General features: G+C 41.3%; 1 protein-coding gene across 3 annotated transcripts in view; it reads left to right on the top strand.

Moving 5' to 3' along the window:
• The window catches only part of LOC134337448 (phospholipid phosphatase 2-like), a 150,482-nt gene that overhangs the window by 82,708 nt on the left and 53,262 nt on the right, over positions 1 to 14,512 (top strand). Inside the window, exon 1 of one of the 3 annotated variants that reach the window (XM_063032464.1) lies at positions 9,434 to 9,576. The exons of the other annotated variants lie outside the window; for them this stretch is intronic. Within the exon in view, the coding sequence (XP_062888534.1) occupies positions 9,498 to 9,576 (79 nt within the window). The 5' untranslated portion in view covers positions 9,434 to 9,497. Of the gene's footprint in view, positions 1 to 9,433; positions 9,577 to 14,512 lie in introns of those variants that run through there. 3 annotated transcript variants of the gene reach the window in all.

The raw sequence follows: 14,512 nt of genomic DNA, 5'->3' as shown, positions 1-14,512 counted from the left end.
AAGTGACAGTCAAATCCCGGGACACTTGCGTTTACCCCAAGAAAAACTACCATGACCATGAAGCCTTGCGCGGGCACCTGTGTGCGCATGTGCGTACCTGCCGATTTTTTTCACAAATCGGTTTTGGCTTAATCTTCCCAACTGTACTGTACATACATTATTTCTACTTTATATAGGCTGTGTATTTATCATATCATTCCTGCTTTTACTATATGTTAGTGTTATTTTAGGTTTTATGTGTTATTTGGTATGATTTGGTAGGTTATTTTTTGGGTCTGGGAACGCTCAAAAAAATTTTCCCATATAATTTAATGGTAATTGCTTCTTCGCTTTATGTCATTTTGGCACGAAAGATTTCATAGGAACGCTCTACCTTAGCGGGGGAAATACGGGACAAGGGCGGTCCCATATGGGACAAACCAATTTCGCCCAATATACGGGATGTCCCGGGAAATACGGGACAGTTCGCAACCCTATGTTCAAGTTCAATAGTGCGTGACAGGGAAGGAGGAAAGGTGCAGCTGACTCGTACCATTTCCTTGCGGCCCGGTAGCACATGTTTAGTGGCCCGATGGTTGGGGACCGCTGATATAGAAGACAAGATCATGGTATTCAAGTTGTATTTTGCCCAGTGACACATGATGTTGATGAGTAGACAATCTGCACTTTAAACAATGGTCGATGAGAGATAAAATTGACTATTAATTTGGAAAGACTCTTTGGTTTCCTTTGAAGTTGCAACAGGCAATCTTTTGAAATCATCTCAGGGCATGTCAGAGGCATTTTTTGGTTCCTCTCTGGAGAGGGGAAGCAGAATGGATGTTTTGCATTAATGATTTTTCATCATAATAGGTTGGGGCCAAGACAAGTTGTCAAGCTAAAGATGAGGCTTTCTATCTGTGTGCTGCTTAGGCTAGAAAAGTGTTGGAGCAGGTGTGAGTGGGAAATGCAATAAATATGCACGTCGGGCCTCACTCAATAATTATCAAGCATTTTACTTGGCTGCATGCTCCCAAAACAGAATAAATTGAATTCCCATGCTGGACTCTTGCCATGCTTTACTCTGCCCAAGCAAAGAGCATTGCAGGCAGAAATCCTAATCTTGTTTTTTTAATATCAAAATAAACTTTATTCATAAAATATTTACTACAAAAAAAAGTGTAATGGATTTTCATTTTTAATTCATAGTCGATGCTTTCAGTTCTGTACTGTTACAATCCCTAAAACCAATAGGACTCTTTCCACTCATTTGGTCCCTTTTGGGTGGTACACTGCTACAATAATTGAGGAGCATCTTCATTCAGTCTGGCTGTCCCTGTCCAATAGTGAACCTATACTACGGTGCTTCCACATCGAGCCCTTATGATGGATGCACCAAGCTCCAGTGTGTCACTCAGCATGTGTTCCTGCAGCCTGGGATGTGCCAGTCGACAGCATTCCTTCACAGACATATTGATATGCTGGCAGACCAAAGGCCATCTTTCACCGCATTGATGATCTGCCAGCAGCACTTGATGTCCGTCTTTGCGAGATCTCTGTCACACAGCAGCTTGGGGTGACCCATGACACGGGCCCTTGCATCTTCCTCCATACCCTCTCTGCAAACCCAAGGTCCCCAGAGTTGAGTAACTGTCTTTTTCCCCACAATAATCATACTGTGGGCAGTGCACAGTGGAAATAATGGTCCAGACATGGAGGAAGGATCTGCCTGGGAGGGTCTCTCTAGCTCTGTGTTCTATCTGTTTTCAGGCAACAGTTGCAATCAAAGAGCCTTTTCTTTTAATGTGAGGATGTTCAACCAATGGACGGAAATGGCTATGCCTGCCCATTGAGTCCAGGGAGGAGATGTGGAACAGTAATCATGATGATTTTCCTTCTTGGCCTAAGGCTATCTTTGTCTTTCCTGAGGCAGATATGTTAGTTATTTAAATAAACATTATTGAGCTAAAAGCTGCTCAGGTGATTAATGGACGCTGTCTGTCAGTGGAGTTACTTGGTTGATGTTTGAGATGTTTGATGTATGCTGTATGCCACGTGCCAATGTTTAAAAATACATCTTTCAAGGTTAAGCCTTAATTTTTTTTTCATTGTTAACATCAAAAATAAAACATGGGGAAAAGGTAAAGCTCTTAGTTTTTGCAAGAACAAAGCATGCATGTCCCTTGGGTATCTTAGATTTTGCAGGAGCCCTGTTCAAAAATAAAATTTTGCCTCTTAATTCTTGGAGGTGTTTAATGGTGAGTTTAGGGGAGAAAGGCACTGTGCGTTGTGAGCAAAAATTACTTTAGTCTCAAGTTTCAGGCTGATTCTGGCTGTCCCTGCAGCAGGCAAACGATGCTCATGCCCTTCCAAGACATGCTAGCTTCTCCCCCTCCCCATCAGACAGAAGATACAAAATCCTGAAAGCACAAGCTCAAGGACAGCTTCTATCCCACTGTATTAAGACTATAAACGGTTCTCTAATATGATAAGATGGACTCTGTTATAATGTGAAGAAGGCCACTGGAGAGACACAGCTGGCAGAAATAAAGTACTCTTTTATTCGATAAAATGAGATTCTCTCTGAAGGAAGAGGCCTGTTCTTCCCAATATTACACAACCTTTTATATGCTAAAGATCAAAGGATGTTTCTGTATTTACCATGTATCCGCTGTGGTTCCTTTGAATTGCATATAACTTTAAAACTTCCTCCTTGGCACCAGCACTCTGGGCACCCAAAATGAATGTTTTTCAGTTAACTGCTGTCCACATCTCTAGGAACCTATTGTCCAGAGCTGCATTTAAAATTTAATCTACAGTCCGTGATGTTCAGGTCTAAACATTGGTTGCTGAAGTTGTACCTTCCTATGCATTCTAAGTCCAGAATATGCCCTAACAGACTTTTGATTGTATAATCTACCTCATTATCATCTTGCACCTTATTGTCTGTGTATTACACTCTCTCTGTAGCTGTTATGAAGTGAACGGTTATGATTATCCTTTATGTCATTTAGGTGTTACTAAGGTCAACACCAATTGACCCAGAGACTGTTATGGCTATTGTACCCACCATCATGAGGTTAGGGAAAAGAGGTGGCATTGATCTTTCATAATCCCTTCCTGAGGTGGGACACAAAACTGTTGACTGGTCTCGGTGTTTTGGGCATGCTAACTTTTGTGTTTAATTCCCAGTTTTGAAAAGTTTTATTTTTCTTAAATGTTTTAATATTGTTTGTAACTGTTTAAAATACCTAAGATTACACTTCTGCATAAATGAAGTGAAGTGGTATTTGTATTTAAATTCTATGGCAATTGTCAGAGTAAGTGGCATGTGTGGTGTAACAGGGTTGGGAGGGTATATTGAGAAGCAGTTTACATTAATGGATGCTTTGAGGACCACAGCGGACAGATGCAAATTGATGGACAGAAAACACTGAGTGGATGTAAGGAACTTTTTTTTTGTTTTGGTACAGAAAATTGTTATGGTTTGCTGTCTGTTAGGAATTTAAGTGAATGAAATTAAGTTTTGGGAATAGATGCAAAATGCATGGGAATGGGACAGTAAATTGGTTTGCAATGACAGAGAAGCCTCCTATACCAAGACAATTCCATGACTAATGTACATGGCTCAACCTTCCATACATAGGGTAAAGAAGGAGACATATTAGTTGGCTACTGTTTTGCACCAAATATGTAATAACTCATGTTAATAAAATGAGTTTTAGAGGTAGACAAAGGGCCACTGAATCAAATGTCATTGGCATCAAACAACCTGCATTATTCAACGTAGGTCACAGTGCAGCATCAAACTAACAACCAGCTATCGAAGGAAGTAGTTTTTGTTCTTTGCCTTCAGATTCAAGCTACCAAATCGTACCACCGATCATCTTTTTCTTGACCAGCGTGTTCCTGTGATGTGGGTCTAAATGGATTGGCTGGAATTACAGCTAGATAAATTGAAGCCACTCGCAGAACAGGATTAAATGCCCACTCCTTTTCATTAGATACTTGCTACTTTTTAAGTTCAAAAGCTGTGTTTTGCTCCTAACAACTTGCTTTAACAAAAGAAGGGAGTCCAACTATTTTCGCACCAATGGAAGTAGCAGCGAACTGAATTATTTGCATAAAAGTTGATGCACCAGAGTGATAAGGTTGTTGAAATAATATTGTTGACGTGCACTATTTCATTCAAAGATAAATCCAGTACTTCTTTACCTGAACTATTCAAAGTAAATTTTATTATCAAAATACATGTATGCTACAATATCTAACCCTTGGGTTCATTTTTTGCGGGCATACTCAACAAATCTAGAGAATCAATGCCCAACTAGCATTCTAACTTGAAGGAGCAGGCATTGAATTCCTCATCTCCTCCTTGTTGCTTAGGACTAACTGAGGTTTGCTTTGGCTTTTCAGCACCTTATGTGATTGTACGGCCATTTTGCCGTTCGCTGGTTTATGAAAGCGCTCATTCAAAAACACAGGTTGCCACAGAGTGCTCTCTGTTGTCCTTTCATCTGAGGCACGGCTGGCAAAAGTTGGGCTTGCTGTTGTCCCCTCAATATGCACTAGTCTTCTACAGCTCTACACAAGCACGTCAAAAAGCAGTTAGAAAGTGCATAGCTAAAGAGAGGGTTGGTGTGGTGTCCAGATGTTGATCATATCACATGGTGGGAAATAAAGTACAGTGAATCAGTCACAAGTTCCTACACTGTGGCAGTTCAACACTCCCTCAATATCATACGGCAGTGTCAATTTAGAATATTTTTTATTTTATTTAGAGATACAACATAATAACAGGCCCTTCCAGCCCATTGGGTCCTCATTGTCCAATTACATCTATGTGACCAATTAATCTACTAAATTGTACGTCTTTGGATTGTGGAAGAAAACTGGAGCACCTGGAGGAAACACTTGCAGTCACAGAGAGAACATAGACTCCTTACAGTCAATGATGGAATTGAACTTAAGTTCCTAGTGCTTGAGTCTCTTCAGTGGGAGTTGAATCTACAACCTGACTTTGCTGTGAGCACTGCCAACTGATCTACAATGGTGACATTGCATGATAATCCATTGTCCTCAATGATATTTTGGTCTTTTCTCCATGCTCAAATATTTATTTCCCAATCTGACCTTTTATCTTTTCCCACCTACCTATCACTTCCTCCGGGTCCCCTCTTCCTTTCTACTATGGTCCACTCTCCTCTCTTATCAGATTCCTTTTTCTCCAGCCTTTGACCTTTCTCACCCACCTGACCACCTATCACCTTCCTCTTTTCCCCTCACCGCCCCCCACCCTTTTATTCTGTTATCTGCGCCCATCCTTCTCATCCCTGAAGAAGGGTCTGGGCCTGAAATCTCCACTGTTTATCCATTTCCATAGATGCTGCCCGACCTGCTGAGCTCCTCCAGTATTTAGTGTGTATTGCTTTGGATTTTCAGCATCTGCAGATTTTCTCATGTTTATTTAAAACCCTTGTCCCTCATAAGTAATGTTGAATCTCAAAAGGGCTCTTTTCAAACTCGTTTCAGCTCAAGCATTGAGATATATTTTAGTAAAGCCACAAGCAATGTTATCTGTGATTTTTGACTTAATCTGATTTGGTATTTTCTGCAGTCTTTAACGATGATCAACCATGCATCTTCCATTGGTGTTCGTGCCTTGCATTCATTATTAATGTTGTGTAACTCAGCCCATGATTGATAACACTACTCCAGCAGCTTCCCTTCACTGTGGTAACTCATTACTGATTACTGCTTTGATCAGCATCTGTACACACATAAAAGAAGTCTCATTTAAAATTATTTTCACTCTTCTAACAAGTATGAAGGAATGGTTGGCAGTGGTTTAGTGGACTTTCTCAGAGCAGAAAATAAAATGAAAGTAAGTTTAATCGGTCTTGAAAGGTCATCTATAATGTGCCTACATTAAAAAAAGGGGAGGGAGGGTGCATGTCAACCGTCAAAGTTTAGTCTCTGCTGACACATAATTTCACAGCATATCACTGGACGACATCTGCATTCAGTGAATAACAAGAGGAAGAATTCTGGCTGTCAGTCTTCCCTCCAGAAATGTCAAGGGGTGCCAACTTGCCTTTGTTGCTGCTGCTTGTAGTTTGAAAGCTTTAGTCTGTGTGGCGGAGCCTTATGTAAAGGATGTCTGCACTTTTGTACTATGGCAAATAAGCCACGTGGCCTGAAGAGATCACTGGACCCAGGTGGGGGATGGGGGTGGGTAGAGGTTTAATCTACTCCGCAAATCTTGCAAAAACCAAGTTAAGGTCTTTGTCAAGTGAATCTATTGGAATGCAAGAGATCAGTAACGTGTTTTTCTGTGCAGGAAATACAGCAATCTTGACAACCTTTTTCAATTACAATACCCTTATTGGTTTTTCTTGTTCCCTCTTCCCAAGTAATTAACCAGCAGGGGAAAAATAATCTACCTTCGGATAGGCTGCCAATGTGTGACACTGCCTACATTTCAGGGTTATGTTTCATGGACTTTGTCAGTCTTCCTTTCTCGGGCAGATCTTTCCACAGGGTGATGCAAAAGAAAAATGATTGCGAAATATGCCATTATACCTTGAGGGATATTTCCATTTGAACTCTGATACATACAGTTCCTTTTAGCTTTTTTTCAAACTTGTGTTTCTCTGCAGCAGTCCTGACTTCTGTCTCTTGAACCACATTGGATTTGCAAGCCCCTTAATATTTCAAGGTAGTTCCAAAATGGAGGAACTCAGCAGTTTAAGCAGCATCTATGGAAAGGAACAAACAGTTCACGTTTCTGACCAGAATCCTAATGAAGGGTCTCAATCAGAAGCATGAAGTGTTTATACCTTTCTATAGATGCTGCCTGACCTGCTGAGTTCCTCTGTGTGTGTGTGTGTGTGTGTGTGTGTGTGTGTGTGTGTGTGTGTGTGTGTCGCTCTAGATTTCCAGCATCTGCAGACTTCCTTGTGTTTATTAGTTACAAAGCTGAATTGCCTCAGCCCAGAATTTCTCCTGTGGTGGGAATGGTTTGTGCATTATGCCAGTGCAAGTCTTCTTCATGAATCTCAAACCATACAAAGATAATTAAACACGTCTTGTGAGCACATGAACCTTTTCTCCGTTCACTTTACTAATGCAGAGTGTGCAAAGGCCGATTGGAAGGACTCAGGAAGGACTCAAGACCAGCTCACTAGTGGTTGAAGTAGGAAAGGCTCAGATGATTGGGATTACCAACGATGCAACACACATCAAAGTTGCTGGTGAACGCAGCAGGCCAGGCAGCATCTCTAGGAAGAGGTACAGTCGACGTTTCAGGCCGAGACCCTTCGTCAGGACTAACTGAAGGAAGAGCTAGTAAGAGATTTGAAAGTGGGAGGGGGAGGGGGAGATCCGAAATGATAGGAGAAGACAGGAGGGGGAGGGATGGAGCCAAGAGCTGGACAGTTGATTGTCAAAGGGGATATGAGAGGATCATGGGACAGGAGGCCCAGGGAGAAGGGAGGGGGGGGCGGAACCCAGAGGATGGGCAAGGGGTATAGTCAGAGTGACAGAGGGAGAGAGAGAAAGAATGTGTGTATATAAATAAATAACGATGCTTGGGGAAGGTTCAAGTTAAACTGTAGGAAGAGGTGTGTGTGTGTGTATGTATATTTTTTTCCATTTAAAAAGCATTCCTTGTACTTGGTACATAAAATAATAGTCATATGGCACAGACACGGGCCCTTTGATCACCCTATCTGTGTAGAACATCACTTATCTATCTATGCTCACTGTTTTTGCTAGCACAGGGGCAGCACTTTTCTGTGCTTTTGTTCTCATTGTCCAGGATATGCTCAAGCTGGTCGTTCTTAAAGTATCACCATAGCAACACTCACATTGTGTCTAATCCTGCCAATTTCCTCATGGGGTAGTTAAAATTGGCCTCAGTTCAATAGTCAGCATGTGCTTAGGGGAGTGGCATTTCAACTGTAGAATCTTCAGAGCTGACAACTTGGTAAACGGGACTATAAATATGGCCAGAAAAAGGGAAAACTTCTATTGTAATGTAAGTGCAGGGGGAGTCACATCGGGATGGTTCACCAGTTTATTTATAAGCAGAAGCACAAAGAAATTGATGTAAAACTGAGGAATAAAACTTAAAGCATAGCACATATGGAAGAAGATGGCACCAGCAAACAAAGCAACCAAGGGCAACATCCTCCAGACGGTTCACAAAACTGTTTCTTTCACATCTTTGAATCTTGGTCAGTTATAAAATTCAAAGTTGCATAAAGGTGTTAGTGTTGGATAATCTGTGCAGTTCAAACTGGGATCACAGTGCTACTGATGAATCATTTTTGCATGCAATTTGTATTTAGTTTTCCTTTACCCTGCACCCTTATTGAGAGAAATTGCCAAGGTTCTACTTCCACTTTTAGTATAGGTGCTGTTTCTTGGCTAATGTTGTCTTTGAGTAGAAATTACACCAGTATCCCAACCATTTCATAAATTTAGTTAAGGTCCAAAAAATTGTTGAAAGTCAATATTCTGAAATTAGGGCTTGAGTGTCAAAGAGAAATAATTTTTAAAAATCTTGAAACTGGAGTTGAACTATATTAGAATAGTGTGACTGGTTGCCTAGGTCATAGTGCAGAAAGAAGGGAAGTTTAAGTAGTAATCCCAGGAGCTAGGGGCCCGCCAACAGGTAATTGTGAAGTGGCCACTGAATTTAAATTTCCCAGTTCAGAGGGGACCACACATTGAGGTGAATTGTAAAGAATTAACAAAACAACATTGAGTTTGGGTCACAAACATTTTGTTACTAGCCGGGGGGACATCGCCAGTACGCAATTGAGTGTTGTTTTTGCCGAGTGCTTGCATTTGTATTGGTCTGACTCATTGAACCCTGCCACCAGCCATGACACATGAGAAATTCTTCAATCCTATTCAAGCTCCTTGGTTTGACCACCATATTCTCTACATCAATTTTCTGTTGGTAAACGCCATGTAAACACACGTGCACTAATGAAGGGTATTTGCTCTCTTAATGTCCTTACTTTCACCTCTTTTTTCCCCTCATTTTTAAAATAATGGGGATTGATTGCTCATAATTACTGTTCCTACTTGCAAATCATAAATTGCCCTTACTGAGATTTGCCATCAGTGCCTACCACCAGTGCAGGATATTTATTCTGCTAAATTTGGAATGGGTCAGGTCAGTGGTTGGTTCAATTCGGCCCCGTTGCAGCTCCGCAAGAGGTAATTTTTGAACCCTTTGTATCGTTGTATTTTAATTACATTCCAAAGTTCAAAATTCAAAGTAAATTTATTATCAAAGTACAAATACTATGTGTTGCCATTGGCAACCCTGGAATCTGTTTTCTTTCAAGCATACGGAGTAAACCCAATAAACACAATAAAATCAATGAAAGATTGCACCAACAGGATGGACAAATAAAACGAAGTGCAAAAGACAGCAAACTGTGCACATAGAAGTGAAGTTCTCCCCTATGGTTCAAGAGCCTGATGGTTGAGGAGTAATAACTATGCATGAACCTGATGGTGTGGGCCTCGAGGCTCCTGTACCACCACCTCGATGGCAGCAGCGAGAAAAAAAGTTGGGAGGCAAGTTACTTCAGAATCAAATTTATTGTCACTAACATATGTTATGAAGCGTGTTGTTTTGTGGCAGGAATGCAGTACAGGCATAACAAAATTCAAAGTAAAATTTATTATCAGAGTACATACATGTCACTACATACAGCCCTGTGATTCTTTTTCCTGTGGGCATACTCAGCAAATCTATAGAACAGTAACTGTAAACAGGATCAAAGAACATCAAACTGTGTAAATGCAAATATAAATAAATGACAATAAATAATGAGAGTATTAAATAACAAGATAAAGGGTCCCTAATATGAGATCATTGGTTGTGGGAACCCCAGAAATAGAATAAGTGTAGTTATCCTCTTTTGTTCAAGAGCCTGATAGCTGAGGGGTAGTAGCAGTTCCTGAAGCTGGTGGTGTAAGTCCTGAAGTATTTCTGTCTTCTACCTGATGGCATCAGTGAGAAAAGAGCATGGCTGGGTGGTGAGGATGATCTTTGATGGATGCTGCTTTTCTATGACAACGTTTCATGTAGATGTGCTCAATGGTTGGGAAGGCCCATGATGTGCTGGGCTGAATTCACTACCTTTGTAGGATTTTTCACTCAAAGGCATTGGTGTTCCCATTCCAGGCTGTGATGCGCTAGTCAATTCTATTAGTTAGAGTAATAAATAAATCTTGTAAAAGAAGAATTCTGCAGTAGTGTTCATGGGTTCATGGACTGTTCAGAAAGCAGGTGGCAGAAGGGAAGGGCTTGAAGGATCCCTACCACCCATTCTACAATCTTCAAAGGAGGAGGAGAAGATGGCGGCGCGACGCAGCACGTGCAGCCACTTCAGTGGTGATGTCTGTTATTTGTCAAGTAGGGGACCGTGCACAATTCTGATTCGATGGAGACAGACGTGAGAGTATGGAGGAACGGCTGGAGAAACTTCTGAAATGCCCACTTGGCTGCCGTTGTTACTGTGTGGTCCGGAATCTCTGAAGGAGAAGGCCCCGAGTCCTCAGCTTTGCTTGTTTCGGCGGCCAGGTGAGGTCGATGGTGCTTGGGAGGCTGTATCGGAGGAGCTGGTCGGAGGCTCGAAGTTTTCGGACGGACGGACTCAGTGTCGGCTGTGGTCGAGTGCTTCCAATGCATCGGCAGTTGTCGGTGCCTGGAGGTTTATGCCAGGGAGTTTCTCCCTTTGCCACCTGCTATCAGGGACTTGGGAGTCAATCGACTCGGGACTTTGAGACTTTCTTTTACCGTGCCCATGGTCTGTTCTTTATCAAATTATGGTACCATTTTGCACTGCTGTAACTATATGTTATAATTATGTGGTCCTGTCAGTGTTAGTCTTTGGTTTGTCCTGTTTTTCTGTGATACCACTCTGGAGGAACATTATATCATTTCTTAATGCATGCATGCATTTCTAAATAACAATAAACGAGGACTGAGTGTTCTTATAATCTAATCTCTGTGGTGTACTACCATCAGGAGGGAGGTGAAGGAGCATGAGGATTAGGATCTACCAGACTAGATAACAGTTCTTTCTCTCAGGCTGTGGGACTAATTAATACCCTGCCACCAGCAAGTTCTCATCACTAGGATGCAGAGCTGCTTACTGTTAGCCTCTGCTTTGCACTGCATGCATGTTGAATTATATTTTATTAATTTATGGTAATTTTTTTGTTTAATGTGCTGTGTGTGATACGATTTATGAGTGGTCTAGAAGAACATTGTACACGTATACAACCAAGCTTAACAATCCGATGATAATGAACTTGAATTTGAAGAAGCTGTTTCTGAAACATTGAGTGTGGGTCTTCAGGCTGCTACTGTGGATGATGTCCAGAATGGATCATGGTACATTCAGGACTAGATTCTTTGACCACAGTGTGGGTATGAAGGTAAGCAATAATTAGAAGTCTTCCAAATGGATTGCCACTGTAAATGCCTGGCACAGCGTAATTATTTTTTTTTTCTTTGATGGAAGTTGGCTGACCTCATAATCAAGCCAATTCCTTCAGAGTCATCTCCTGAAACATCTCAAACTGTACCATTCAATAAAGTGATTCTGTTTAGCATTGAGCAGCAGTTGACATTTGTTTGTGACATCTGACTTAGCTGAAGTAAAGCTGAGCTCTAAATTACACTTAATTTCCTAAAGTTCACAGCTAACTGCAACTGACAGTTTTACCAGAAGTAATAGATGGTTGTACACTATAAGTCTGGGGTTTAAGTGCAAGAATGTAATGACTACATTACATGTTGGTTTGCTTCCAGTGGTGCATGAAACCTTGCACTGAGCACACAAAATGAGAGTGGAGTTTGGGAAGCCACAATTTTATATGCACCACAAATCTTTGTTAAAGAAAAATTTGCTTAAAGCCAGTAGCGATAATGTTCTTGCTCCAGTACCCACGTAATCACATTCATGGTGGGAACTGTCAGCTTAGGGGTATGAGAGAATTGTGGCTCTGAATGTTGTATTATTAATCATACGTGTTCTCAGAGTATGAATGTTGCTTGCTAGAGATACCAGAGCTTTTGTCCCTGAATTGAAAAGGCAATAAAACAACAACTGCATTGGTGGGTCAAGTGTTGCCTTTCTGGGCCAGATGAGAAGAGGGTAAAGCAAAGGATATTATTGAACTAAGGTAGTAGCAGTTAGTGTAGTGATATTCCTGCTGCTTGTCTGTAAGGAGTTTATACGTTCTCCTCAGGATCGCATGGCTTTCCTCTACCAGTCCAAAGACATTAAGGTTAGAAGGTTAATTGGTCATTGTAAATTCTCCTGTGATTAGGCTAGTGTTACATAGGTGGGTTAATGGGCGGTGCAGCTCATTGAGGTCAGAGAGGCCTGTTCTGCGTTGTATCTCTAAACAAATAAACAAACCAGATGGGTTTTTAAGACTATCTGACCTTTTCATAGTTAATATCATTAAAACCAGCTTTTATTTTTGCAAATTATTTTCCCCAGCTGTATTAGGATGCATATGTCTAGATCAATAGTCCTGAACTAATCTTGTTACTTAGCAACAAAAGCATTATTTCCTCCAGTCTCTCCTTTCCTGCAGCTCCGTGGAGATCTTCTACATCCTACGCCATAGATTACTGAGCTCAAACGGCCCATGTTCTTCCTGGATGGTATCTTTGATATGTTTGTAATATTTACTTCCAGCCCTAATAAAATTTGACACTAGCTGCTCCAACCTCCCCACATGCACTGCTTCCTAGATCGCAGAGGAAGGGACTTAACTACACTGCATTGGCCTTAAAAGACAAGGCATGTTGGGCATATGAATCTTAGCAATAGAAGCCTTCCTTTTTGGAGCGCCAAGACAGGAGTTAGCCGTGGCCAAATTCAGTGAATTTCTAACTCTTCGTCATTCAATGTTTTAACTACTTTGCAAAGGTAAGAGGCAAGATGCAGGAAGGTGGAAAATGAGCTACAGAAAGTTGAAGCATTTGGCTTGTAGAGTTATCCAGCACAAATAATGCTCATTCTTGCTATCCAGGTGCTTTCCTGAGCTAGTCTCATTTATCTGAGTTTGTCACATGCTTCAAATTCTTTCTTATCCATGTACCTGTCCAAATGTCTTTTGAATGCTATAATTGTAGTTGCCTCTAACATTTTTACTGATCGCTCATTCCACATATCCACTACCCACTCTGTGGAAAAACCTGTCTCTCGTATCTCTTTAAATCTTGCCCCTTTCACCTTCAACGTATGCCTTCAAGCTTTAGAGTCCCCTACCTTGGGAAAAACATGGTGACCAATGAAAAACCCAAACAAGCCAGGCACAACATGATTGTTTTCCGGTCTACTGGAAATTGGCTGACTCCATGCTCTTCATGATTGTACAAACCTCCTATAAAGTCACCTTCCCGTCTCGTTTGCAACAGGGAAAACAGCTCCAGCCTCCCTACTTTCTCCTCATGTCAAGGCCTCCAGTCAGAGGAGCTTATGAAATAGGAGCAGGAGCAGGCCTACCAGTCTGTCAAGTCTGCTCCGCCATTCAGTAAGACCATGGTTGATCTAGCCATGGACTGGGCACCCATCACTCTTAATTCCTTTACTATGTCTTAAGTATATTTAATGAGGTATCTTCTATTGCTTCACAGGACAGAGACTTTCACAGATTCACTATTCTCTGGGAAAAACAGTTTCTCTTCATCTCTGTCCTTAATCAATTCTCCAGAATCTTGAGGCCATGTCCCCTTGTTCTCGTCTCACTTGCCAGTCTTTCCTTCCTCTTATCTATACTTTCCATAATTTATGTTTCCACTCTCATTCTTCTGAATTTCAGTGAGTATAATCCCAGGCAACTCAATGTCTCTTCATTCATTAACTCCATCTCTGGAATCAATCTCCTTTGCACTGCCCCTAAAGCCAGTTTACCTGCATCCCTCCTCAATTAGGAAGACCAGCAAATTTTGTAAACATGCTGCCTATATTCTCATTCAAATTGATAATATATATGACAAGCAAAAGTGGACCTAACTCTGATCTTTGTGGCCCACCAGTCTGGAAGACAACCTTCCACTCCCACTTTTGATTCCTACGAAGTCAGCTTTATATTTATTTAGCTAGCTTGTACTATATTCCATCTAATCCAGCCTTCGCGACCAGCCTACTATGTAGGACATTGTCAAAAGTCTTGCTGAAATCTATGTAAATGATATCTACTATCTTGCCCTCACAAGTCCTCTAGATCACCTCTTCAAAAAGAACTCAATTTAAACTTCTGTGAGGTGCGCTTTTTCACGCGCAAAGCCATGCTGACTATTCTTAATCAGTTCTCATCTTTTCAAACACTGGTAGAATCTTGATTTATCCATTCAGAAGGGATGATGGTACATTGGATATGATGCCTTTAACTAGCCTAAGGGTGGACAATTACAACTTTGGAAACACGAGGAAATGTGTTCCAAATGTGCTCCGTTCTGACAAAGGGTCTCGGCCCGAAA

The sequence above is a fragment of the Mobula hypostoma genome, chromosome 24 (assembly GCF_963921235.1).
Source record: "Mobula hypostoma chromosome 24, sMobHyp1.1, whole genome shotgun sequence".
In the NCBI taxonomy this organism is placed as follows: domain Eukaryota; kingdom Metazoa; phylum Chordata; class Chondrichthyes; order Myliobatiformes; family Myliobatidae; genus Mobula; species Mobula hypostoma.
Note: the sequence above shows the minus strand (reverse complement) of the source record. Positions and strands in the feature narration are given on the sequence as shown.